The 25,330-nt window shown below is 50.1% G+C and overlaps 1 protein-coding gene across 2 annotated transcripts in view; it reads right to left on the reverse strand.

The window, feature by feature from the left end:
* DENND6A (DENN domain containing 6A) overlaps nt 1–25,330 on the reverse strand; it is a 1,713,534-nt gene that overhangs the window by 813,648 nt on the left and 874,556 nt on the right. For both annotated transcript variants that reach the window (XM_069643682.1, XM_069643681.1), the window contains exon 8: nt 8,910–8,972. In XM_069643682.1, the coding sequence (XP_069499783.1) occupies nt 8,910–8,972 (63 nt within the window). The remainder of the gene's footprint in view (nt 1–8,909; nt 8,973–25,330) is intronic.

The raw sequence follows: 25,330 nt of genomic DNA on the forward strand, positions 1-25,330 counted from the left end.
ACCGATGCATGCAATGACAGGCGGCCTTCCAGTAGCAGTCACAGAAGCAGCTCCATGACAGGTTCACTTGAAGGTGGAGAGCAAAAAACTCGGGGAGAGGGCTACTTTTGGCACAAGAGAGCTGGCAAGTCCACAGACACTTCAAAAGGCTCCGAAGGGCTGGATACTCGAGAAGGCGTCATGACTTGTTGTTCTCACTCATCCAAGGACTAAAGCACTGCTCAGGGTCTTCGGAAATCAGGCTGAGGAGCAGAGCCTCACTGGGCCGGACACAGGAAGGAAGCTGGGCCACTCCAGGAGTCGCCTTCAGATCTCACGCAGGCTGCTCTTCGAGGGATTCCTGGCTCTAACGCAGATCTGAAGAAATCGCTGCAAAGGTCCTCTTCCTATTCAACATCCGAGCTGCAAGCAAGTCCAAGCCCACTAATGGTAAGGATGGTTAAAGTTACTTACCTGTAACTATTGTTCTCCAGCATGGGTATGGGATGGATTCACATGCTCATGAATATTCCAAGTACTGGGAGATAGCCGCCAGATGTACCTTGATGGAAGCGTGCGTCAGTCCGACCTTGGCCAAGGATAACAAGTACAAAAATTTCTGTGGGGCCTCAGATGGGTTCTCTTTTGTGACCGGCACCACGTAGAGAAACGCTTCAACTTGTGACCGTAGCACTTCAAGGTCGACAACGCCCTGGCCTCCCTGCAGTCCGCTGGCAACTCATACACTCCATACTCTAGGGCTTCAGAAGCCAAGCCCTCCGGTTCAGCGATCCTGGGTCGTGATGGATTGTGCCTCCTTCTCCGTTGAGAAGATACGGAACAACTGACAGCTTGACCGGAGGCGACGCTGACAGGCTGAGAAAGTCTGGATAACAAACCTGAATAGGCCACGCCAGGGCGAGGAGCATCATCTTGCATTCAAATGGAGTGTTGAGGACTCCTAGCAGGCGAGGAAACTGAGGAAACCCGTACAGAAACAGCCCTTCCCACAGGAAGGGGAGCGCTTCCTCCAGGCTCCTCGGATAGTGGAATATGCTGGCATTTGGAGTTTGCCGCCATCGTAAACAGATCGGTCTGGGGTCTGCCCCATTTGACGGATAGGCGGTCCACCTGATCCTGATGAAGCTCCACCTTGTGGCAGGAGCGCAGTTCTCTGCAATGGTGTTCTTGACACCCGGCAGGTGGAGAGAGAGACGAGGAACATCCCCGGTCCCATGTGCCAGCGCCGCAAGTCCTGCACTACCTTGGAGAGCGCCGGGGATCGAGCGCCCCCATGCTTTCTGATATACAACATGGTGGTGGTGTTGTCCGTGAAGATCCTCAGCACCTTGCCTTTCAGAGACGGGATGAACGCCTTGAAGGTCCTTCTCCTCCGGCAGCCACAGGCCGCTGGCGTACAGATGTCTGGTGTGCGCTCCCCAACCTTCCAGCGAAGAATCCGTGGTGACCGTCTCCTGATAGGGGGGCGAGTGGTTCGAAACCACTTGCCTTGGGCAATATTGGAGCGGACTCACCACCATCCTATGGCTGATGGAACTCGTCGTTGAGCGTTATCTTGTCCGTGAAGCTGCCGGACACCTGTATCCAGCGGGCGTACAGGAATTCCTGCAGGGGTCGCATCTGCAACCCGCAGAGACAGACAAGGTAGATGCAGGATAACATGCCTGGTAACGACTTGATGGCCGGCACCGTGGCCTTCTTCGTTGACAACAGTCGTTGCACCTTTCCATGAATGGCTGCTAGCCTCTCCTCCGAGGTGGACAACAGCAAGACACTGAGACTGCCGCCTAGGAACAGCACGTTCTGCAATGGTGTCAAGCAGGAATTCGGATAGTTGACAGAGAATCCCAGATCCATGAATAGTCGGACGGTCCGCTCCGTGTGTTCATTGGCTGGCTCACGCGAGCACGTATCAACCAGTCGTCCAGGTACGTGTTTGCACTGTAGATGTAGATGGGCCACTACTGGTGCCAGGCATTTCGTGAGCACTCCTGGGACCGACTTCAAGATGAAGGGTAGGGCCTTGAACTGGTTGTGCTGGCCCTGCACCACAAAACAGGAATTTTTCAATGTTTCTTGTGAATGGGGACATGGAAATAGGCGTCCTCCAGGTCCAACGACATCAAGAAATCTCCTTTTTCCAGTTGGCCGAGCAGGTGTTGCAACATGACCATCCTGAACTTTTGGGACTTTAGGTATTTGTTCAGATGTCGTAGGTCTAGGATGGGCCTCCAGCCCCCGGTGTTCTTTCTGACTAGGAAGTATCTGCAATAGACTCCGGAACCACAGAGCCATTGGGGAACCAGCTATATCACCCCTTTTTGCAGCATGGCTCATACCTCTTGCAGAAGCTGAGGTAAGTGCTGCTCCTGACTGGGAACCGGAGGGATCCGAGGACACCTGCGTTGGAACTCCAGAGTATGTCCTTGGGAGAGAGTGTCCAGCACCCATCTGTCAGTGGTGAGCTTTCTCCACTGCACGAGTGGGGGCCCGACGTCCCGGTCGGTTCAGGCTTGCAACAGTTACACTGTCTTCCGCTACTGTAGACCTGGGTACGGCATCTGCAGGCTTTCTGCATTGAAGATCTGGAAGGCTGTCGGTACGATATGGAGAAACCTTTTGAAGACCTGCTCAACTTGCCCCTGGAGGAACGAAAAGACTAGCAGTGCTCCTGGAGAGGGCCTGTGGGAACATGCCGTCTCTGTATCAGTCTTGATGGCCTGGAGGGACTCACTGACGGCCTTCCCAAACAGATTCTATCCAAAGGGCATGTTCAGCTCCTTGGCTTGGACCTTGTTGACAAAGGCAGACACCGTTCGGCATTTGCCAGAACCTTGTGTCAGCGACGTCCAATACTGTGATGGCGTGGAAAAGAGCGATGGCCTCCATCTCCTCATCATCATCATCATCATCAGGGAGAAACTCCAGGATCAGTCCCAGCTTGTGCCACAATTCCCTGTCGTATCTTGCCAGGACCGCCAGTGCATTGGACGCCTTAATAGTGGATGCTGTGGTGTAAACCACCTTCTTTCCCATGGCGTCCATCCTTTTCCCCCTCGCTGTCTGGAGGAACCAAAGAAGACGCGGACGTATTAGCCGACCGTTTCCTGACAGCCGCCAACTCCACCGAGTCCTACAATGGTTGCGAACTCAGGCACTTGGGTGCGGAGTCCAGCACCCTATATTTCTTCTCCAGCCTATCCAGTTTGGCTGGAGCGGAACAAGGGTTCTTCATGAGAGCCAGGCCCTCCTCCCAAACATCATCTAGAAATGGCACCGCCATGATAGTCTCTCTTGGCCATGCGCCTCCGATACAAGAAGCCCTCCTTCTTGGTTATCCTCCGGCACTAGCTGGACTAGCTCGGAGGGCCTGGCAATCGTGGAGTGGAATGATCCCATCTGTGGAGCATCCAAATATGGAGATTCACTGCCCCCTGCGACAATGTCTTCGTCATCATCCGTCGTCATGGCCGTACTCATGTCTGGGTCTGCGGGGGGAGAAATGGCCCGACGTGGTGGAGGAGGTTAAAAGGGGGGCGTCAAATGAAACTTCCTCTTCTTTGATGGAGGCTGATCGGGGACCTGGAGGACTACAGTTAACAGAGCCGGAGGCATCCTCATCTGGATCTCTGTGCAAAGCAGACAGAACATCCAAGGAAATATCCCTCAGCTGATGAGGCAGAATAGGAAAACTAGGCCCTTCGTCCTAAACGTCCTTCCGGACCATATGAAAGGATTCTTCGTCGTCCATGGATTAGACCTACATGGTTTGTGCGAGGGCCTGGGAGGGCTGTTTCGGGGACTCTCCCCCCCCCCCCCAACACCTGCCCCCCCCCCCCCCCTCAGGGTCTTGTACTAGGGCCTGGGCCGTTTTCACCCCTTCTGGCGTGCCTGCAGACTATGCCAAAGTCACTGCAGCAGTGTTGCACCTTGGGGACAGGGACACTACACAGTGGGAACTACCCTCGAGGGATCAGGAACCATAGCTGCTGTGGTAGTAGTAGTTGTAGACGGGGCCGCCAACGAGATCTTCGCCTGTGGCGGTTTAGCCTGCTTGTGCTGCGTGACTTTCTTCTCTTCCGTGTGCGGTTTCATGGACTTCTCACGAAGTTGAGCCGGGGTAGATGACTTCCTCTTTGAAGAGGAGCTTGATGGTAGGCTGCAATGAAGGCAGATGGTCAAGCTGATTGTGCCCTATCAACATTGGGAGGCGCTTCCGCGGCAAAACCGGTGGACTCAGCTTTGCGGCTCATGGCCTTATATTGGGCCCCCAGGGTGGAGGCGCCCTCCAAGGACCAAGAAGACCGCTTCATCGACCGGCTGGTCCTGGGAGAGGCATGACCCTGCTCGGAGCACAGGCCAGAGGCCTTGGCATTAAGCCATGCCGCCAGCCTACTATGCCTGTCGTTGGTTGTTTTCTTGGGGAAACCGAGGCATATTTCGCACTCTACTTCCTTGTGGTCTGGGTGCAGGCAGTAGAGGGAGGCATTGCAGTTGCTGGTCCTCCACAAACACATTCCATAGCTTGCATTTGGTGCAGGGCCTGAAGAGGGACCTTTCCACCTCCTCAGTCATGGTCGGACAGCGTGAAGTAGGCCCAAGAGACCTTGTAGAATCTTCTATGGGTTTTCACCCTTGAGGGGCACGGAACTTCACCGACAGCGGGTGTTAGGGAGAATTCTCATTCTATGGCTAATTTCCCTTACCTAGTGAGTCCCCCAGCAGCTTTGCTAGATTTCTGGAGTTTGTTTTTCCACTTGGTAAGAGTTTACCTCTTTTTTCCACTCTTACCTGTGTTTTGCCATGTGTATTTTCATCTGTTTTTGTGGTTGTGGACTCTGGAGTACACCACTTCAGTAGCCCCCTTCGTTTGTGTGTTACACAGCACCTTCAGTGCCGTGACACAGGGTTGTCGTTCAGACTTCCCACCAACTCCATTTCTGAGGATGACTACTGTCCCACAGAAAAGAGTAAAGTTGCCATTAATTTTTTTTAGTCATTTAACCACAGATCAAGTCCCCCCACATCTTACATGGAGTAGTGGAAGGGTTAACTCTTAGCCCTTTTTTTTATCTGTACCTCCTACAGCATTGTTTCGCTCTGTTAACATTTAGAATTGGCTGGTGGCAGTGGTATCTACCCTAAACTTTTCTACCGCGGTTATCTTATATAAACATGGTAGTATTGTAGGCTATTGTATTAGCCTCGAACTTAAACCCGCTTGACCAAATACTTTTTCTTTTGGCTCCGGTGCAGTTTATTCGCCATTTCTTTTTATTAAACTCCTTGTGTTTTACTTTGCGCTGCAAACCAGATTTGCCTTCTTTGTTCACTGTCTTTTGGTGGGCTTCTGCCAAGAAGCCCTCCACTAGGAGCCTGGGTGTCTAGGTGGGCTGAATGTGAGGGAGGGGTGTAGTCACCCCCTGCACAGGGTATCCTAGAAAAGCCAAGTCGCACTTTTTCATGATTGGCCGATGGTGGTTGTCCGGGCTGGACAACCCTGTGCTGTGTGATTGACAGCCAGGCTGTGTGAATGGGGGATTTTCGCATAAAAGGCAGGTCTCTTGGGCTGGAAGTCAGAGTCACCACTGGAACTACAAGGAACCGAAGAGAAGCGGAGCAGAGGTCGACTGCTGCAACTATCCCATACCTGTGAAGCCCTGCTGCAGTCCTGAGCCATCTACCCTTCAACGACTAAGAGAAGATCCAGTCCGGAGTCTTCTTCCCTTGAGCCTTGTGGGGATAACCAGCTCATCTTCTTCAGCCAGAGGAATCCCTTTGTGGTCGAAATCGCTGCACACTGCTGTAGTGGTCCGGATAGCCACCTGAAGAGCCTCTCCTGTTTTTAAGGAGCGCACCTTTTATTCATTGTCGCTGCTGCCGGCCTCATCCCTGTGTGGTGCCGAACCCCTCTACGGGAAACCACCAGGAAAAACTGTCGTGGCACCAGCTTCATTCTTTGAGAAAGGTACTGTGTCCTGCTTGAGTAATTTGGGTGAATCCCTATTTCTCTTCTTTAAAGCTTTCCCTTACCTTTCCCTCCTTCTTATTACTTTTACTTCCAAACATTGACAATATCAAAGTACTCTTGTCTACGTTGAATCGTGAACTGTCCGACTGTGTGATCCTCGACAACAGGAACCCGGTTCCACTTGACACTGGCTCCGGGCCTTTGACTCTTGAATTCCTGTCCATGAGTGTTCTTCGATTCTGTCTGCCTAACTAATATATTGCCTAGGATTTTTGTCCCAAACTCTCTCTGGGTATCTCAAGTTCTAAGTGTGTTTTTACCCCAGTAGCATTTCTAGCCGCGGATACGCGTTTATTTAGTAGACCGAACTGTCAAAAAGTGATCGCAATCGTATACACGGTAACGTGTCTTGTTTCATAATTGTCTTGTTTCATAATACCGGTCCGTTTAAACACAGGGTACTTACCTTGATTAATACCGTACAAAGTGAATTGGTTAGTTGTAGTGTATTTTACGTGTGGTTTTTGAACTTAATAGAAGTGTTGTGTTGATAACAAATGTTTTAAAAATAAATGTACTTATATTTTTTACCTGAAACCTTGAGTCAGTGTTTGCTTGAGTCACAGTAATTGTGGTCCCTTTGTGCAATCTCTGCTACTGCTCATATACTCTTGAGATAAGCCTGCCTGCTCCACCACTGCTACCACTCTGACATAGTAGTACAGGCTTGTACCAAAGGTAAAACTTGTATTGCCACCTATAGTCTTAATTGTGTGTAGTGGTCCCTAAGGGCACTGCACAGGATTCTGCCTAACAGCGGGTCCCCGCTGTCTGCAGATGAGGAAAAGAGCACACATGCTGCGTTTTAAAAAAAATTAGAACTTTATCCCTTCGAAAACATGAACAAGCATACAAATAGTTTGGAGAGCAAACTCGAGGACTCCCGACACTGAAGCGTGCAGTAAAAATCTGATGGCTGCCAGAGGAGGGGCTTAGGGAGAGGTCTGTCATTGGATGGGGGCAGTATGACCCCAAGGACAGTGATTGGTTTAGAGGAGAAATACAGTTTTAAAGTGAAAGGGAACTTGTTTTTTCTGTTACCGAGGATTCCCAGCCTGACCGCGAATATTCATGAGCATGTGAATCCATGCCAGACCCCATTGCTGGATAACTGCACCATTTAAACAGCCAGTGGTTGTCAAATCAGGAACAACTACTGGTTTCACATTTGCCCCACACCAAGAATATATGGCACCATGGCTGTAGACAGTTTCCCAGTACTGATAGTCTGAAGGACCAGTTATCACAAACGAACAGTCATGGAAAAATTATTACACAAAAATGTTCATACATATAGTATCTAGGTACACCTTATGCACACGTATATGCTCTCCCTACTGAGAAGAACACGCTGTCCCTGCCTATCCAATACTTTCTCTCCCTAGGCTGCGAGTGGTGTATCGGCTACACAGGGGATAGAGAAGAGGCTTGCCCTATCTCATCTTCTATCATTCCATTGACTCCAACCATGACAGTGTAAAAATACTAAAAAGAAACAATACAGTATAGGCTATAAGAAAGGCTATTGAAAGGAGATACAGTATCAATTATACTTGTCTCTGTTCGAGTGGTTGTGCACTGTGCTCACACCAGGATTTCCGTTTAGGTTTGAATTACCATTGCTGAGAGGCAGACACTGCCACTATAAGCCAATACATTGTTGTCAGCGATATAAAAAAGTGCTCTCAACTGAGAACACAAGATGAATTTATTCCGGGCTAATATGGTAAAGCTGATCATGCCCTATCCACATTGGGACCCGCTTCCGTGGCAACCCCGGTGGACTCAGACGTGCGGCTCATGGCCTTATCTTGGGCCCCCACGACATGAGCTTGACCACAAAGGGCAGGAGTGACCTCTTGTCGAAGACAATGGCCAACAGAATCACTTTTGGACATGTCCAGGAATAGTGACTTATCTACGAGAGAGCTATATTAGCCCGGAATAAATTCATCTTGCTTCTTGGTTGAGAGCACTTTTTATATCGCTGACAAATAGTGGCAGTGTCTGCCTCTCAGCAAGGGTAATTAAAACAGACGGAAATCCTGGTGTGAGCACAGTGCACAACCACTCAGACAGAGACCGATATAATTGATACTGTGTCTCTTTTCAATAGCCTTTCTTATAGCCTATGCTGTATTGTTTCTTTTTAGTATTTTTAAACGGTCATGGTTGGAGTCAATGGAATGAAAGAAGATAAGATAGAGCAAGCCTCTTCCCTATCCCGTTAGATAGGCGATACACCACTCGCAGCCTAGGGAGAGAAGGTATTGGATAGGCAGGGACAGCGTGTTCTTCTCAGTAGGGAGAGCACATACATGTGCATTAAGTGTACCTAGATAAGATATGTATGGACATTTTTGTGTAATAATTTTTCCCTGACCGTTCGTTTGTGATAACAGGTTTAGCATTAACCGTCGGGTAATGCTTCATGACCTTGTGTCCTCGAAATAACAAGCCCTAGGTGTTTTTCTAGTCTGAAGGACCAATCAGTTTCCCCATATTATGTGAGCAAAAATGCAAGAGAAGTGAAGCGGAAGGCTTCACTTCAAAAAGTCAGGGCAGGATCAAAAACAGAACAAAAATAATGCGTTTCCATAGGAAACTATGGAGGGAACGTTGCAAAAAGAATCTTTCCCAACCAAGGGTCTTCAACTCCTTCATGAACTATTTAAGTGATGGAGCTAGTCTGATGCAGACAGGGAGAAGGTTTTAGAGTCTTGGGGCGGAGACAGAGGGAGCCTGCCATCTGTTTTTTTTTTCTGCACCGGCAGTGTTCACGTCCGCACATGTCCTTACTTCTGGTGGATCGTATAACTCCTATATAGAACAATATAATTTGATGAAAAAATATAAAATGTTCCATTTTGATCCTTACCTGCTCTGTTGCCTCTAATAACTGGCTTGTACCAGGCTTGTCATAGCAGGTGGGAATCCGCACCTTAAAAAACAAAACCAAGTATTCTTTACTCCAAAACAACTGAAAACACATTTAATTAATTCCACTTGAAAGACTCTCCACCCAATACAGTATTTGAGCAATGAGTCTGTACGCTCAACACAATAATTCACATCTGTACAGTACTACCCACCAATAAGCAATGACAGTAGAACTGTGAAATTCCTAGACAATGTATTTGTACATGGAGGATGGCTGACACACAATTAACAGAGAAAGGCAGCATTTTAACTTTCTTGTCCCGTCTACCAGTAGTGGTGACTGAAGTTTTTCCTGCAGTGCACACTTGCAGCTAAGAGACAACTGTAATAACTTTAAGGATCAGGGAACAATTGACGATATACAAATGGAGGACATAAAATGTCCAATATGACCAAGCGGTCTACAATTTACATAAGTTTCTAAAACAGAGGTGTACAGCATGTGGCTGTCCAGATGTTTTAGACTAGTATTCCCATGATCCATAATCATCGTCGTGGCCGTCTAGGTCTGATGGGAGTGGTCTAAAATATATAGCAAGCCAAAGGTTGCAGACCCCTGTTCTACAACATGCCACACTCCACGAAAACATTCACTGAAATCATGTGCAATCAATGTTCGAAGTGTCTATTCTTTACAGAAACCAGTGATGAACAAAAATAACTTTACCAATAACCAATAAGGTAACCCAACTGCATTGTAACAGTGTGCCATCATCCTTTAGAGTGGTGTTGAGTCATGTGCAACTATAAGGAGCCACACCATTCAAAGGGATTCTGTCCTCCCACGTATTCCTCATCTTTGAGAATTATCTTCCAGCTTGAGCTGCTTCGGAAAAGATAAAAAGAAATATCGATTGAGAAGTCGTTCACGTCATTCTTCATCTTCTTCCAGGAAGTCAAAGAAAAGGCGTCGTTGGTCTCCTCCTTCCTCGAGTAACTGCTCACCCGAGAGAACAACATGTCCAACTAAATCCAACTCCCCAGCAAAATGGGAAGCGTTGCGGGAGGAGATTATGAAAAACTTTGATTTGAGAAGCCCCTACTCCCTCGAAGGATCGGAAGAAAGCCCATGTCCCGATCGCTCTGCATAAAGACGACATGGGAAAGTCTAAGGCTAAACCCTGTGCACCCTCAAGTCCTGGCGGCAAGCTTGACAAACAGAGAGCCTTCAAAGCCTCGAAAGAGTGAACAGGTGTCAAGGACCTCAACAAGTCGACAGTCCAGCCCTTCGAGGGTTTTATCAAAGACATCTTCAATAAAAACAAAATCTGTTCCATCATCGCCCTCTTTGTCGGGACCTTCGACACCCAGATCGAAGCCGTTGACGCTGACAAAGACTTCGACGCCATTGGCCTCTGGGCCTACTCCAAAGACTTTGTCGGAGCCACTGAAAGCATCACAAGAGAAATCTTACAAGCATGTACAACAAAAAGATCTCTTCAAATCTCTTTTTTCAATCTATGAAGAACATGAACCATCTGATGATCAGACACCAATTGGTCTTCAGTATAGCGAGTTCATTTCAGATAAATCTAGACTTAAAGATCTCTATGAAAAACTACAGTCAGTGAAGTAGATGCATCTGAAATTTGGAAAGCCAGATCCTGCAAATCATGCTGACAATTCATGAGCGAGGTAGACTATTTGTGATGGAGTAGACCTGCTCCTCCTTTTCAACAGGATGACTTGACGGACATATTGGATCAGGGTCCACAGAGGGATCCCATTTTGCCCACCCATATTGCTTTGCAAAAAAGGGTTACAACAAATTGGGAAAGACCAGATTCTATTTTTGCGGTTAATAAGAACTGTAGCAAAAAATATAGACCGTGAAGCAGTGACCCAGATTGCTTGACCAAACACCAGAAAGTTTGGTAATCCAAGCAGCCACATCCACAAAACAATTGGCTTACCCTACCATTCCGACAGACAGGTGTGAAACAGGTGGACCACTTGGCGCACCAAGTATTTACTGCCGGTAGCATGGCCCTGAAATCGGCAAAAGCCACTAGTGCCTTATCTAAATTTTTTTCATCCTGTGGGATTGTGCAGCAATGGCGGCTGACCACATCCACGAAGGGCAAGAGAGATGGCTTCCTGGCTATCATCAAGGATGGTAAGGAGGCAATGTGTGAGTGTCTGCAGTCAGGTCTGGATACAGCAGATTTGTGTAGCTGAGTAAGCCTGGATTTGCACTGGACGTGCCATCTAGATTACTCGATATGCCTTTTGACGGCTCAAGACTGTTTGGCGGCAAGACTGATTAAAGTCTGGAAAGGCTGCAGACCTCAAAAGTAGCAGCAACATCTCTTATCGCCGCTATCAGACAGCCTTACCATTCCTACTTATGTACGTCAACTTGAAGGGGTAAGTCCTTCAGTTTCTACTACTCAATTGGAAGAGGGAGAAGACAAGCCAGTCATTGACGACAAAGAAGATTCCCTTGTGGTGGACTAGGAAGAGGTGCTACAATCAGGCCAAGCTGCAGCAGCTTTGCCCTTAGCCGCTGCTTCAGCTGCCCCAAAACCTCTGCGGCCTTAATCCACAAGACCCCAGTGGGAGGCAGGCTCTCACAGCATCTGAAAGAGTGGAGAGACATTACTTCATATGCTTGGCACTGGAAACAATTGCCCAGAGTTACTGCCTTCCTTTTCTAAAAAAGGTCCCAGGATCATATACTGGGGAACAGCTCATTGAAAATTCCAGATCCGCTCCTTATGCAGGAAATGTTGATCCTGCTAGAGAAAGGTGCAATAGAACCAGTACCTGCAGTAGAGAGGAACAAGGGTTGGTACTCCCCGTATTTTCGAATCCCCAAAAAGGACGGAGGATTGAGATCAATCTTGGATTTAAGGACAAGTTCAAGATAGTTACCCTTTCTCAGATCCTTCAGGCCCTCCAACTTTAAGACAGGATGGTATCATTGGACCTTCAGGATGCTTACTTTCATTTGCCTATCTATCACAAGCACAGAAAGTACCTGAAGTTCGCAGTTGGCGGTTCTCATTTTCAGTTACGATTTCTGCCATTTGGGTTGACCTCCACCACAAGGGTTTTCACCAAGTTGATGGCAGTGGTGGCAGCGAATCTCAGGAGAGGGGGAAATTCACGTCTACCCCCTACCTGGGCGATTGACTGATCAGGGCTCATTCTCCCGAACAGACCCTGGATCATCTCAGCATGACAAAGTGGGCCTCTCGCTCAATTACAGTCAAACAAGATGACATCTCAAAGACTACAATTCATCAGAGCAGTCCACGATGACTCAGGCTTCATCACATTCTGCAGGTGGTCACCAAATTTCAGTGTGCCCAGCGCCTTCTGGCCTTATATTTATTGAGGTTGCTCGACCTCTTGGCATCCTGCAAAACAGCATGAGGTTATTGAGGCTGCTCGACCTCTTGGCATCCTGCAAAACAGTATGAGGTTTCCTCTGAGCGCTTGACAATAGTAAGCGCAGCCAGATAACCTTTTATTGTTGTGATCTGGAGCCACAGATTTGCTAAGTGAAGTAGAAAAGATAACACTGTGGGTGTATCACACTGAAATTAATCATCATTCCTATCCTTATACCAGCTGTTGAACCTGTTCCAATGACAGTGGTATAAGTATTGTGTTGCTGGCCTTCTGACCGAAAGCAGAATCTCCATTACGTCTTCCAGAAGGTCCCAATCCTTGTACCTCAACCTCTCAAAAAACATCCGTGAAGGCTGAGTGTTTTGACCTCTGGATGGAGAACCTGGCCTTCCTCTCGCAAGAGGTGGTCCTCTGTCTGTGGAAAATGTATTGGAGGGCAGATGAACTTGTCCAGAAGGTCCAGGTACCATGTTCTCCTGGCCCAATCCAGGACAATTAAGATCATGTATTTCCTGAACTTTTTTAACCTCCTGATCATGTGAGGAATGACAGGGGCTGCAAGGAACACATCCAGAAGTGGAAACTCCCAGGTCCACCACAAACGTGTCTCCTAGAACTCCTCTTGGGGGGAAATTCCCTGGAGCAGAATAGCTTGCACTTCCAGTTGACACTGGTCATGATCAGAAACACTTGAGGGGTTGCCCAAGGGTGAAAATCTCTTGAAAAACTTCATGAGCTAGTTTCCACTCGTCCACACTGCCTGCTCAGAGCATCCGTAACCTCCTCTCCGGCTAGGTGAGCTGCCAATAGGGAGATTCCTTCTTGAATGGCCCAGTACCAGAACTACATTGCCTCTTTGCACAATGTTAGAGACCCTACGCTTCCTCTCTTGTTGAGGTATTACATTGCCACTGTGTTGTCTGTCATTATCAGGACATTCATTCCCCGTAAAGAGGGTAGAAAAACCTTCAGCGCTAATCTGATTGTCCTCAACTCAAAAAGAATGACATTTAGTTTTGATTACAATGGAGACCAACGACCGTTGGTTGTCAGATCATTGGTGTGGGATCCCCACCCCATGAGTGAGGCGTCCTTCACTACTGTTCTCTCCGGCCATAGTTGCCAAAAAGTTTCTCCCTTCAGAATGTTGTCCTCACAGGCTCACGACAGAAGGTCCTGTGCTATTCTGCTTGGAACCTGGAGGAGGTCTGCCATCCTGCCTGAGAATTGGGACCATTGAGTTCTTAGAGCCCATTGAAGGGATATCATTCTGAGGCGGGCCTCTGACACCAGGAAAATGCAGGTTGCCATGAACACGAGCAACCTCAAAACATCAAAGGCCGGTAGACTGGGCATTCTGAAACTTGGTAACCATCTGCAGAATGTCTTGAGCCCTCACCTCGAGTGGCGAGCGCTTTCACAAGGAAGTATTCAGTACAGCTCCGATGAACTGGAGATTTTCAGATGGTGTCATATGGGACTTCTTGTAATTGAGTGAGAAGCTCAGTCTGTGGAGAGTGTGGCAGGTGATATTGAGATGAGCCTGGGCTTGTTCGGGAGAACGCGCCTGTCAAGACCGGTGGGGGGGTCTGTACTTCCGCTCTCTATATGGTAGAGGAGAGGCACAGAAGACCCCAGCCAAGATTCTCGATTACGGTAGCGATGGACGAGCAATCAAGGCCTAGCTTCTCAGGAGGTGATGCAGGCTGGTTCTTAAGTACAGTGTATCCCCAAGCCCCCCTCAAAGGAATGTCCACACACTGTATTACTGAAAACACAGTCTTTATATAATTAATATTCAAGGGTTATGTACACTTATCACAACAATGCACTTTGTGCTCAGGAAAACCAATAATGATAAATATCTACAATTCTAAAGTGGTACCACTAATATTAGACCTCATTAAAGTGCATTCACAATACTGTTAAAATGGCACACAGATCAATAAGAAGGAAACCAGCAATAGAGAGAGGAGAGATAAAAGATGGTTGAAACAATAGGCAGAATACTGGCCCCTACCACTGGACACAGTTCTGTGTGGAGATCCCCCCACCTGGGCAACCTGTAAAATAAAGAGATATAACACCAGCCCAGTCCGTATATTGTTCAATAGTCTATTTCTCTCCTATAATGTTTTTACCCCCCCAATGTACCTGGTGGAGTCGAGTTCTTCGAAGAGGCGTCGACAGATCCTTCTTGAATGACCCCCTTTTAAGCAGGAGTCACGGATCGTCGAGAGGCGTAGAGAAACGTCGAAGACCTCGGGGTTCGGCGACGGGGAATCGACGGCCCTTCTTGAATGCCTTCCCTTTCAAGCGGGAGGCACGGGGCGTCGAACGTCCGTCGACGAACGAGGTAGAACGATGTCGAAGAGGCGGCAGCTTCGTCCGAGCGGTGCTCGTCGGCGTCGGGGCGTCGGCGTCCTGCACGGCGGAGGTGTGCGGGGCACCTCGATGACAATAGTTCTGGACCGCAAAGATTGTAGAGACGGGAGCCCAGCAAGGGCGTCGAGTCGCTCGAGTCTTTGGGATCGTGAGGTGGCGGGAAACCCACCGGCGGATTCTCCTCGGCGCGTTGGTCGTCCTCGACTTTCTCCGGCAGGGCAAAAGCGGTCGACGGTGCGGACGAGGGAGTCCTTCGAGTCAAATGTTCTTAGGCAAGGAGCGGACGGCTCCGGTCGTCGGCGGCACGGCGTCAAGTGGTTCCCACGGCTGGGCAACACAACTTCGACGGGCCTCCAGCGGTTACACAGACCTGCGAACCCTGGTCGACGGCAATGGACTTCGACAGCGTCGAGGTCCGGGTGCTTCACTTCGATCTCCTCGGCGGTCCCGTCTCGGGTCGGCAGCCTTTCGAGGGTCTGACTTCCAGGGCGCTTCGGCGAAGATTCAGCGGTGCTCGATGGTCCCTCGGAGCACGGGAAGAGGGCGCCTTACCAGGTCCTCTCTCGGGTCAGTCCTCGACGATTTCGACAACCTTCAGTTCCGTCGAAGCAAATGCCACAGCAAGTCTTCTTCTTCCAGCTGGACGTCGAGGATCAGCAAATCCAGTTACTCTTGAGTGGAGACTCAGCTTCTGAATGCTTCTGAACAATTTCCAGTGGTGAGAGGTCCCCAGATATACTATTCTGTCTCTCATCCACACTGCTGGCACACACACAGCAGCCAATCACACAGAAGGGCATTCATGCAGTCAGTCAGCCAATCAGGCACACAGTGCATTCAGGCCACACTCCTCCCTTTCAGACACTCACAACAAGGAATGTGGATTGGGACAAGTACCCAGCCATTCAACACTACACACTGCATTCAGGCCAGTTTCGGGCAGGGCTGTCTCAGTCTTTGTCTCTCATGCCAGAAACCAGACAACCACAACAAGGAGTGTATATTGGTCACACACTCCATTCACCCAGGTCCCACCCACAGGAGGTACCCATAACATACAGTCACTGGGAAGGCTCCAGTCAGTCTAGCTGGGCCTTTACAACAACACCATATATGGAACTTCCACCCAACAGCCAGTCAGGGGGAAGGGACAGAGTCAGGGCTTCCCAGGACTTTGGGAAAAACAAGATAACAGGCAATAGAAAGCAAGAGGCCACAGGGGCCATCTTGTTTCCTATCAGGAATCAACTGATTCCAATGGCAGGGCCTGGGTATCCCAAAATGGAGGACACCCAGAGCACCTGTCAAATTCAGCATGGAGCTGCCACCAGCCCATACCCTGCTCTGTGGGCCACCCACAGGTGCCCAAAAACATACACTAGGGGCACAGGGTTGTACCCCTACCCATGGGTGCCATAAGGGTATCCCATGGGTCTGTTCACCAAACCAAAAGAGAGCTGCACTGCCAGGAGTCCCTCATGGACTCCTGGGCAGAAAACATGACAGAACACACGGTAAAAACAGAAAAAGGACAAGGATTCAGAGGCCCTGTCCCTCAGATGCATTTCCGGCATCACAGTCGCCCCCCCCAGACTGAGGTGGAGGGTGCCTAATCTCCCACGGGATAGACACCCTCATCCAGACGGTCAACATACCTTCTGGAAAGGCCATCTGCATTATCGTGACTCTTCCCTGGTCTGTGCTCTATGGTGAAGTCTAGCCCTTGTAGGCTAATCGACCACCTGAGCAATTTCGGATTCTCACCCTTCATCTGCATAAGCCACTTCAGGGGCTTATGATCTGTTTGGACCTTGAAGGTGGACCCCGTAAGGTAGGGCCTAAAACGCCTAAGGCTCCAAACTATACTAAAACATTCCTTTTCAACAGTAGCCCACCTAAGTTCTCTACCCTTGAGTTGTCTACTGATGAATATGATAGGATGTTCTCTCCCTTTGTCATCTAACTGGGACAAGACAGCTCCAATTCCGGTGTCGCAGGCATCCGTCTGGACGATAAAGGGTCGGCTGTAGTCAGGCGCACTCAACACAGGTGCCCTACACAGACTTTCTTTCAAGCCATCAAAGGCCCTCTGACAGTCTTCAGTCCAATTAACCTTCCTAGGCTGTTTGGGTGAAGTTAGAGCTGTCAGGGGTGCAGCTATGGTTCCATAGTCTGCCATGAAATTGCGATAGTACCCAGTGAGGCCCAAAAAGGCTCTCACCTGGGTTTGAGTAGTGGGAGTCTCCCAGTTCTGTACGTCCTGTACTTTACTGGAGAGAGGTTGGATTTGACCCCCTCCTACCTCATGACCAAGATAGGTAACTTTCCCCTGAGCTATCTGGCACTTGGTGGCCTTGATAGTGAGGTTAGCCCTTTTCAAGGCCTGCAACACCTTATCCAGATGTGTCAAATGCTCTTCCCAGGTGGAACTGTAGACGGCAATGTCGTCTAAGTAAGCCACACAAAAGGCTTCCAGCCCACTGAGCGCATGGTTGACCAATCTCTGGAAGGTGGCAGGGGCATTCTTCAACCCAAAGGGCATGACCCTAAACTGGTAGAGTCCCTCAGGTGTGGAGAATGCCGTCTTTTCCTTGGCATGGTCCGTCAGAGCTATTTGCCAATAGCCTGAGGTAAGGTCAAAGGTGCTCACAAATTTGGCAGCACCTATAGTGTCCACGAGCTCATCAGCCCTGGGCAATGGGTGCGCGTCAGTTTTGGTGACGGCATTGACTCCTCGGTAGTCCACACAGAACCTCCAATCCTTGGTACCCGCCGGGGAACTTGCCTTGGGGACAAGGACCACTGGACTGGACCAGGGACTGGTGGAGGGTTCAATAACACCCAGATCCAACATCTTGGCGACCTCAGCCTGGATGTGGTTTTTGACGGTATCTGACATACGATAGCTCCTGCTTTTGACAGGCACACTGTCACCAGTGTCAATTTCGTGCTTACACCACGGTGTAAGGCCCGGTGTCAGTGAAAACAGAGGGGCATACTGCTGGAGCAAAGCCCGGCAGGCCCTCTGCTGCTCTGTTGTCAAATCGGGAGAGAGTTGTACTCCCTCCACTGAGCCATCCTGAGGGTTGCTATGCAGCAAATCAGGAAGGGGCTCACTCTCATCCTCTTCTTGCCCTGAAGCTAGCAAGAGACATGAGACCTCTGCTCGCCTGTGGAAAGGCTTGAGCCTGTTGACATGGAATACCTGGGGGGCTACCCCAGAGGCTCCCATGTCCACCAGATAATTGACTTCGCCCATCTTGGAGATGATCCTGAAGGGTCCAGTCCACTTGTCTGCCAAAGCTCTAGGCTTGGTAGGCTCCATCACAAGGATTTCCTGTCCCGGAGTCCAATCCACTTGCGAAGCTTTCAGGTCATGCCAGTACTTATTCAATTCCTGGCTGGCCTTGAGATTTGCTGTTGCCTGACCCATCATTTGTGTCATCCTCCGCCTGAGGCCTAACACATAGTCCCCCACTTGCTTGGCGGGACCTGGAGGGGTGGCTTCCAAGCCTTCTCGGATCAAGGCGAGGGGCCCCCTCACGGGATGTCCAAAGAGTAACTCAAAGGGGCTGAAACCAACACCCTCTTGAGGTACCTCTCTGTAAGCAAACAGCAGGCATGGCAGGAGGAGATCCCATTTCCTCCTTAGGGGCTCTTCCAAAGCACCTAGCATGCCCTTGAGAGTTTTGTTAAATCTCTCAACCAGACCATTGGTCTGGGGGTGGTAAGAGGTGGAGAACTTGTAGGTTACCCCGCACTCTTTCCACATGGTTTTCATGTAACTAGACATGAAGTTGGATCCTCGGTCAGAGACAACCTCCTTGGGGAATCCAACACGGGTGAAAATGCCCAGGAGAGCCCTGGCAACCACCTTGGCAGTAACAGTCCGAAGGGGTATTGCCTCAGGGTACCTGGTGGCATGATCTACCAAGACCAGGATGAACCGATGTCCACCTGAAGTGGGAGGGTCAAGGGGACCGACGATGTCGATGCCCACCCTCTCAAATGGTGTGCCAACCACTGGTAATGGCTGCAGTGGGGCAATGACCCTGCCTCCAGTCTTGCCAGACAACTGACAAGTTGGGCAGGTCCTGCAGTGGGACTCCACCTCTACTCCCATCCGTGGCCAGTAGAAATGGGCAGAGAGCCTCTGCTTAGTCTTCTTGGTCCCAAGATGACCAGCCAAGGGCACCTCATGCGCCAACTGCAGTAGGAAGGGCCTGTAAACCTGGGGTACCACCAACCTCTTGCGGGCACCAGGTTCGGGCTTAGTGGGCTCACTAACAAGGAGCTCACCCTCCCAATAAATCTTGAATGTCCTAGGCACTTCACCTTGTGCCTGGGACAGGGCCTGTTTCCTCAGGCCCTCGAGAGAGTGGCACTCTCTCTGTCCCTTACAGAAGTCTGCCCGGGAGGGTCCCCCTTCAGCTAACAAGCATTGAAGGTCGGGATGATCCTCCGGGTTGAGAACCTCTCCCACAGGAGAGTCTTCTGTCTCTTCTCCCACAGGAGTTGAGTTTGGGTTTTCCGCTGGACCCAGCCCGTCCGGAGCATGGATCCCATTGGGTGCTGTCGGAACAGCAGGAAGAGAAGGTGTTCCCTCCACAGAGGTGGCCTTCTTGGTCTTCCTTCTTCTTGCCTTAGGCCTCGCCTTTGGCTCGGATACCTGACTCACAGCCAGACCCGGTGTCACCTGTGACCTAGTGACTGCAGCAGCAGTCATGGGAAGACCATCCGAGATCAACCCCAACTCTACTAGATCATTTCCTAACAGAATGTTAGCAGGGACATTGTCCTGAACCAGGACAGGAAGCCTTGCTGTCTTGTCTCCAATCATGAGTGTGACTAGGGCTACAGGCGATAATTTGGGAGGCCCACCAGCTAACCTGGTGGTTTGCAGAGGAGCACCTTCATAGTCCTCTGGCTTGAGCAGGGTCCTGTCCACCACTGTCATGCTTGCCCCAGTGTCTCTCAAACCAGTAGAAGGCTGGCCATTCAAGAGGACACTTCTCAAAAATCTACGGGTGTTCTGTGGGATAGTCGCCAGTACTTCTGCGTACTGGTCCCAGGCCCCAAGGGACACTAAGGAAATCTCTACTGGAGCACCAAATGTGATTCCTGTAGAGGAGGGGAGGACAGTGGCCTCCACCTCAGACACGGGGTAAGGGTAGGTCAGGCTGACAGCCTGTACTCCAAGTGCCTTACCTTTACACTTGGGGTCACCCCTTTTGTGATCCAGAGCCCCACAATCCCAACAAGTGCCAGGAGTGCGGGGTACGGTACTGGAACCACTGGGAGCCTGCTTTGCAGCAGGTGGACCACTACTCTTATTCCCACCCACAGAGGACTTATCCCCACTAGATTTTTGGGTCTTAGGAGAGGAAGGTTTTGGTTTACCCGACTGTGACTGCTTTTGGGACTCCTCAGCTTTCTGAGAGGCCCCCTTTTCTTTGTCCTTGTCCTTCCCACTGGAGTCCTTAGGGGACACCCGGTGGGAGACCCACTTGTCAGCCAACCTAGCCAGCTTAAAGGGGTCCAAAATGTTCTGGTCAGCCACATACTGACGCAGCTCCGGTGAACAGGCTTCAGAAAAATGCTCAAAAAACAAGAGGTGGGACAACTCAACAAAAGTTTTCACCTTGTATCCATCAATCCACCCCATCATGTTCATGTGCGCAGTACTCACCCAGTCAACCCAAGACACATTCTCTCTTTTCTTAAATTCCCTGAACCTTTTAAGGTATTGGGCAGGTGTCTTGCCAAACTTGGCAATCAAAGCAGACTTCATACACTCATACTGACCCCTTTCTTCCACACTCAGCTTCAGAATACAGTCATATCCAGTTTGAGGCACTCTGCTTAACAAACACTTAGCCCAATCTCTTTTATCTACATCATGAATTGCACAAGCCATTTCAAACGCTTCAATCCATTGGAGGATATCTGAACCCTCCACAAACACACCAACCAAATCTTTCATAAACTTGGTGGCTGGGGACCTGCCACTCTCAATTGGTCTAGCTGAAGTCTCCACTCTAGCTCTCTCTAGCTGGATTCTCTGACATTCAGTGTCCTTGTCTTTGAGCGCAAGATCCCTATTCTTGAGTTCCACTTGCTGTGCCAGCTCCTCTTTCTTAAGCTCAGCTTCTATTTCCAACTTGCGATATTCAAAGGCCAATTTCATCCTTAATAACTCAAGTTCCATGGAATTGCTGGGGTTTGGAACAGAGGCAGCAGGAATGGTGGCATTCCCAGAAACAGATTCAGCGACAACCCCAGGGGCAGAGTCCTCACTGGTTGCATCCCCCCCTTCATCAAGGGTTTCACCATCAGTCTGGTAGTCCACCAGGGCAGCTATCAGCTCAGCCCTAGACTTATCCACAAAGTCCAACTCCCTGGCTTCACAAGCACTCTGGAGAGCCTCTAAGCTCATCCGAGTCAATTTACCATTTGCAATGGGCTCCATTGCCTGTAATGCAGTTATTTGGTACACACCCAAACCTTAATCTAATAAAGTGCGGATATTTTGTAAGTGGCACGGTTATACACTGAGTCTTAAAACCATAAGCATCCCACCGCTGCCACCAGCTTGTCAAGACCGGTGGGGGGGTCTGTACTTCCGCTCTCTATATGGTAGAGGAGAGGCACAGAAGACCCCAGCCAAGATTCTCGATTACGGTAGCGATGGACGAGCAATCAAGGCCTAGCTTCTCAGGAGGTGATGCAGGCTGGTTCTTAAGTACAGTGTATCCCCAAGCCCCCCTCAAAGGAATGTCCACACACTGTATTACTGAAAACACAGTCTTTATATAATTAATATTCAAGGGTTATGTACACTTATCACAACAATGCACTTTGTGCTCAGGAAAACCAATAATGATAAATATCTACAATTCTAAAGTGGTACCACTAATATTAGACCTCATTAAAGTGCATTCACAATACTGTTAAAATGGCACACAGATCAATAAGAAGGAAACCAGCAATAGAGAGAGGAGAGATAAAAGATGGTTGAAACAATAGGCAGAATACTGGCCCCTACCACTGGACACAGTTCTGTGTGGAGATCCCCCCACCTGGGCAACCTGTAAAATAAAGAGATATAACACCAGCCCAGTCCGTATATTGTTCAATAGTCTATTTCTCTCCTATAATGTTTTTACCCCCCCAATGTACCTGGTGGAGTCGAGTTCTTCGAAGAGGCGTCGACAGATCCTTCTTGAATGACCCCCTTTTAAGCAGGAGTCACGGATCGTCGAGAGGCGTAGAGAAACGTCGAAGACCTCGGGGTTCGGCGACGGGGAATCGACGGCCCTTCTTGAATGCCTTCCCTTTCAAGCGGGAGGCACGGGGCGTCGAACGTCCGTCGACGAACGAGGTAGAACGATGTCGAAGAGGCGGCAGCTTCGTCCGAGCGGTGCTCGTCGGCGTCGGGGCGTCGGCGTCCTGCACGGCGGAGGTGTGCGGGGCACCTCGATGACAATAGTTCTGGACCGCAAAGATTGTAGAGACGGGAGCCCAGCAAGGGCGTCGAGTCGCTCGAGTCTTTGGGATCGTGAGGTGGCGGGAAACCCACCGGCGGATTCTCCTCGGCGCGTTGGTCGTCCTCGACTTTCTCCGGCAGGGCAAAAGCGGTCGACGGTGCGGACGAGGGAGTCCTTCGAGTCAAATGTTCTTAGGCAAGGAGCGGACGGCTCCGGTCGTCGGCGGCACGGCGTCAAGTGGTTCCCACGGCTGGGCAACACAACTTCGACGGGCCTCCAGCGGTTACACAGACCTGCGAACCCTGGTCGACGGCAATGGACTTCGACAGCGTCGAGGTCCGGGTGCTTCACTTCGATCTCCTCGGCGGTCCCGTCTCGGGTCGGCAGCCTTTCGAGGGTCTGACTTCCAGGGCGCTTCGGCGAAGATTCAGCGGTGCTCGATGGTCCCTCGGAGCACGGGAAGAGGGCGCCTTACCAGGTCCTCTCTCGGGTCAGTCCTCGACGATTTCGACAACCTTCAGTTCCGTCGAAGCAAATGCCACAGCAAGTCTTCTTCTTCCAGCTGGACGTCGAGGATCAGCAAATCCAGTTACTCTTGAGTGGAGACTCAGCTTCTGAATGCTTCTGAACAATTTCCAGTGGTGAGAGGTCCCCAGATATACTATTCTGTCTCTCATCCACACTGCTGGCACACACACAGCAGCCAATCACACAGAAGGGCATTCATGCAGTCAGTCAGCCAATCAGGCACACAGTGCATTCAGGCCACACTCCTCCCTTTCAGACACTCACAACAAGGAATGTGGATTGGGACAAGTACCCAGCCATTCAACACTACACACTGCATTCAGGCCAGTTTCGGGCAGGGCTGTCTCAGTCTTTGTCTCTCATGCCAGAAACCAGACAACCACAACAAGGAGTGTATATTGGTCACACACTCCATTCACCCAGGTCCCACCCACAGGAGGTACCCATAACATACAGTCACTGGGAAGGCTCCAGTCAGTCTAGCTGGGCCTTTACAACAACACCATATATGGAACTTCCACCCAACAGCCAGTCAGGGGGAAGGGACAGAGTCAGGGCTTCCCAGGACTTTGGGAAAAACAAGATAACAGGCAATAGAAAGCAAGAGGCCACAGGGGCCATCTTGTTTCCTATCAGGAATCAACTGATTCCAATGGCAGGGCCTGGGTATCCCAAAATGGAGGACACCCAGAGCACCTGTCAAATTCAGCATGGAGCTGCCACCAGCCCATACCCTGCTCTGTGGGCCACCCACAGGTGCCCAAAAACATACACTAGGGGCACAGGGTTGTACCCCTACCCATGGGTGCCATAAGGGTATCCCATGGGTCTGTTCACCAAACCAAAAGAGAGCTGCACTGCCAGGAGTCCCTCATGGACTCCTGGGCAGAAAACATGACAGAACACACGGTAAAAACAGAAAAAGGACAAGGATTCAGAGGCCCTGTCCCTCAGATGCATTTCCGGCATCACAGCGCCCTGATCAGCCAATCGTCCAGGTAGGGGTAGACGTGAATTCCCCCCCCCTCGACTGAGATTTGCTGCCACCACCACCATCAGTTTGGTGAAAACCCTCGGGCGGAGGTTAGCCCGAATAGCAGAACTCGAAATTGAAAGTGCGAGCCGCCAACTGCGAACCTCTGGTATTTTCTGTGCTTGAGATGGATTGGTACATGAAAATAAGTATCCTGAAGGTCCAATGACACCAACCAATCGTGGAGCTGGAGGGCCTGAAGGATCTCAGAAAGTGTGACCATCTTGAACTTGTCCTTCCTGAGGAACTTGTTCAAGTATCTAACGTCCAAGATGGGTCTCAGTCCTCCACCCTTTTTGGGCATTAGAAAATAAGGGGAATACCATCCCTTGTTCCTCTCTGCTACAGGCACTAGTTCTATAGGGCCTTTCTCTAGCAGGGTTAAAATCTCCTGCACAAGAAGCGGATATAAAATCCTCAAAGAGTGGTTCCACGGTGGATTGTTCCAAGATTTCATTATAGACGGAAAGCAGTTACCGTGGGCTATAATTTCCAGAGAACAAGCATCCAAGGTAATGTCTCGCCATTCTTCTAGATAATGAGACAGTCTACCACCCCCCCCCCCACTGGTGAACTGTGACTCAAGACCTCAGAGGTTTTGAGACTGTTGATGCAGTAGCCGATGGTAAGGAAGCTGCTGCTTGAGTTGGCTTTGCACCCCTTTCTCGTCCACCACAAGGACATTTTGTTTGGCTCCTTTGACTGGCCATTGCTCTCACCCATCCAACTGAGTTGAAGTAGCTAAAAGATCAACCCCTCCAAGGTTGTCCACTAGGTCGAAAAGGCTGAGTTTGCCTAATAGCTGCGTCTAAATATTTGGCCGCCGCCTTCAAGGTCTGCAACTTCTCTAGACTCTCGTCAGCCTTGTTGCCAAAAAGGTGAGACCCGTCAAAAGGCATGTTGAAGAATCTGCATTCCACATCTGGTGCAAAACCAGACTTCTGCAACCCACGCAAACCTGTGCATAACAGTGCTGGTAGCCATGGCTCTGCTGATGTCATCAGCAGAATCCAAACCTGACTGAAGAGACTCGCACATGGCCGCTTTGCCGTCTCCAACTATGGCTTAGAAGCCGTCTCTTTCATCCCCTTCAGGAAAGTGCTCTGCCGCCATGGAAATGCAGTCCCATAGAGTGAACGTAAACCTTGTGTCATGAGCACTACTCCCGAAGAGCCAGGACTGGCCCAGCGCCCCCGGAAGCAGACCCTTCTTCCACATCTCCGGACCCAGCAGACCCCTACAGGGGCCCTTTGGACCGTGTCCTGGCGCCTTTGGCGCCAGCCTCATAAAGGACTTCAGTCCCGGCGCCATAGGCTCATATTGATAAACTGTTTAATAATGCTTGGGTGGACTTACCTGAGGCAGACCATGCTGCATACTTACCCAGAACAATCCAGTCTGGCTGAAGTCCCCAGCCATCAGGGCTGGGAGGAACTATTTCCTCTATTCAGGAACTCTTTTCTTACCTGGGTGGGGCCGGTGGAAGAACACACAGCGGAAGCACTTCTCTGCTATTTAAACCACGCCCGATGGAATACACGTGCTTCGCGTTATTCTGCATCAGCAGCA

Source organism: Ambystoma mexicanum, chromosome 2p (genome assembly GCF_040938575.1).
Source record: "Ambystoma mexicanum isolate Mex_15411 chromosome 2p, UKY_AmexF1_1, whole genome shotgun sequence".
Classification (NCBI taxonomy): Eukaryota; Metazoa; Chordata; class Amphibia; order Caudata; family Ambystomatidae; genus Ambystoma; species Ambystoma mexicanum.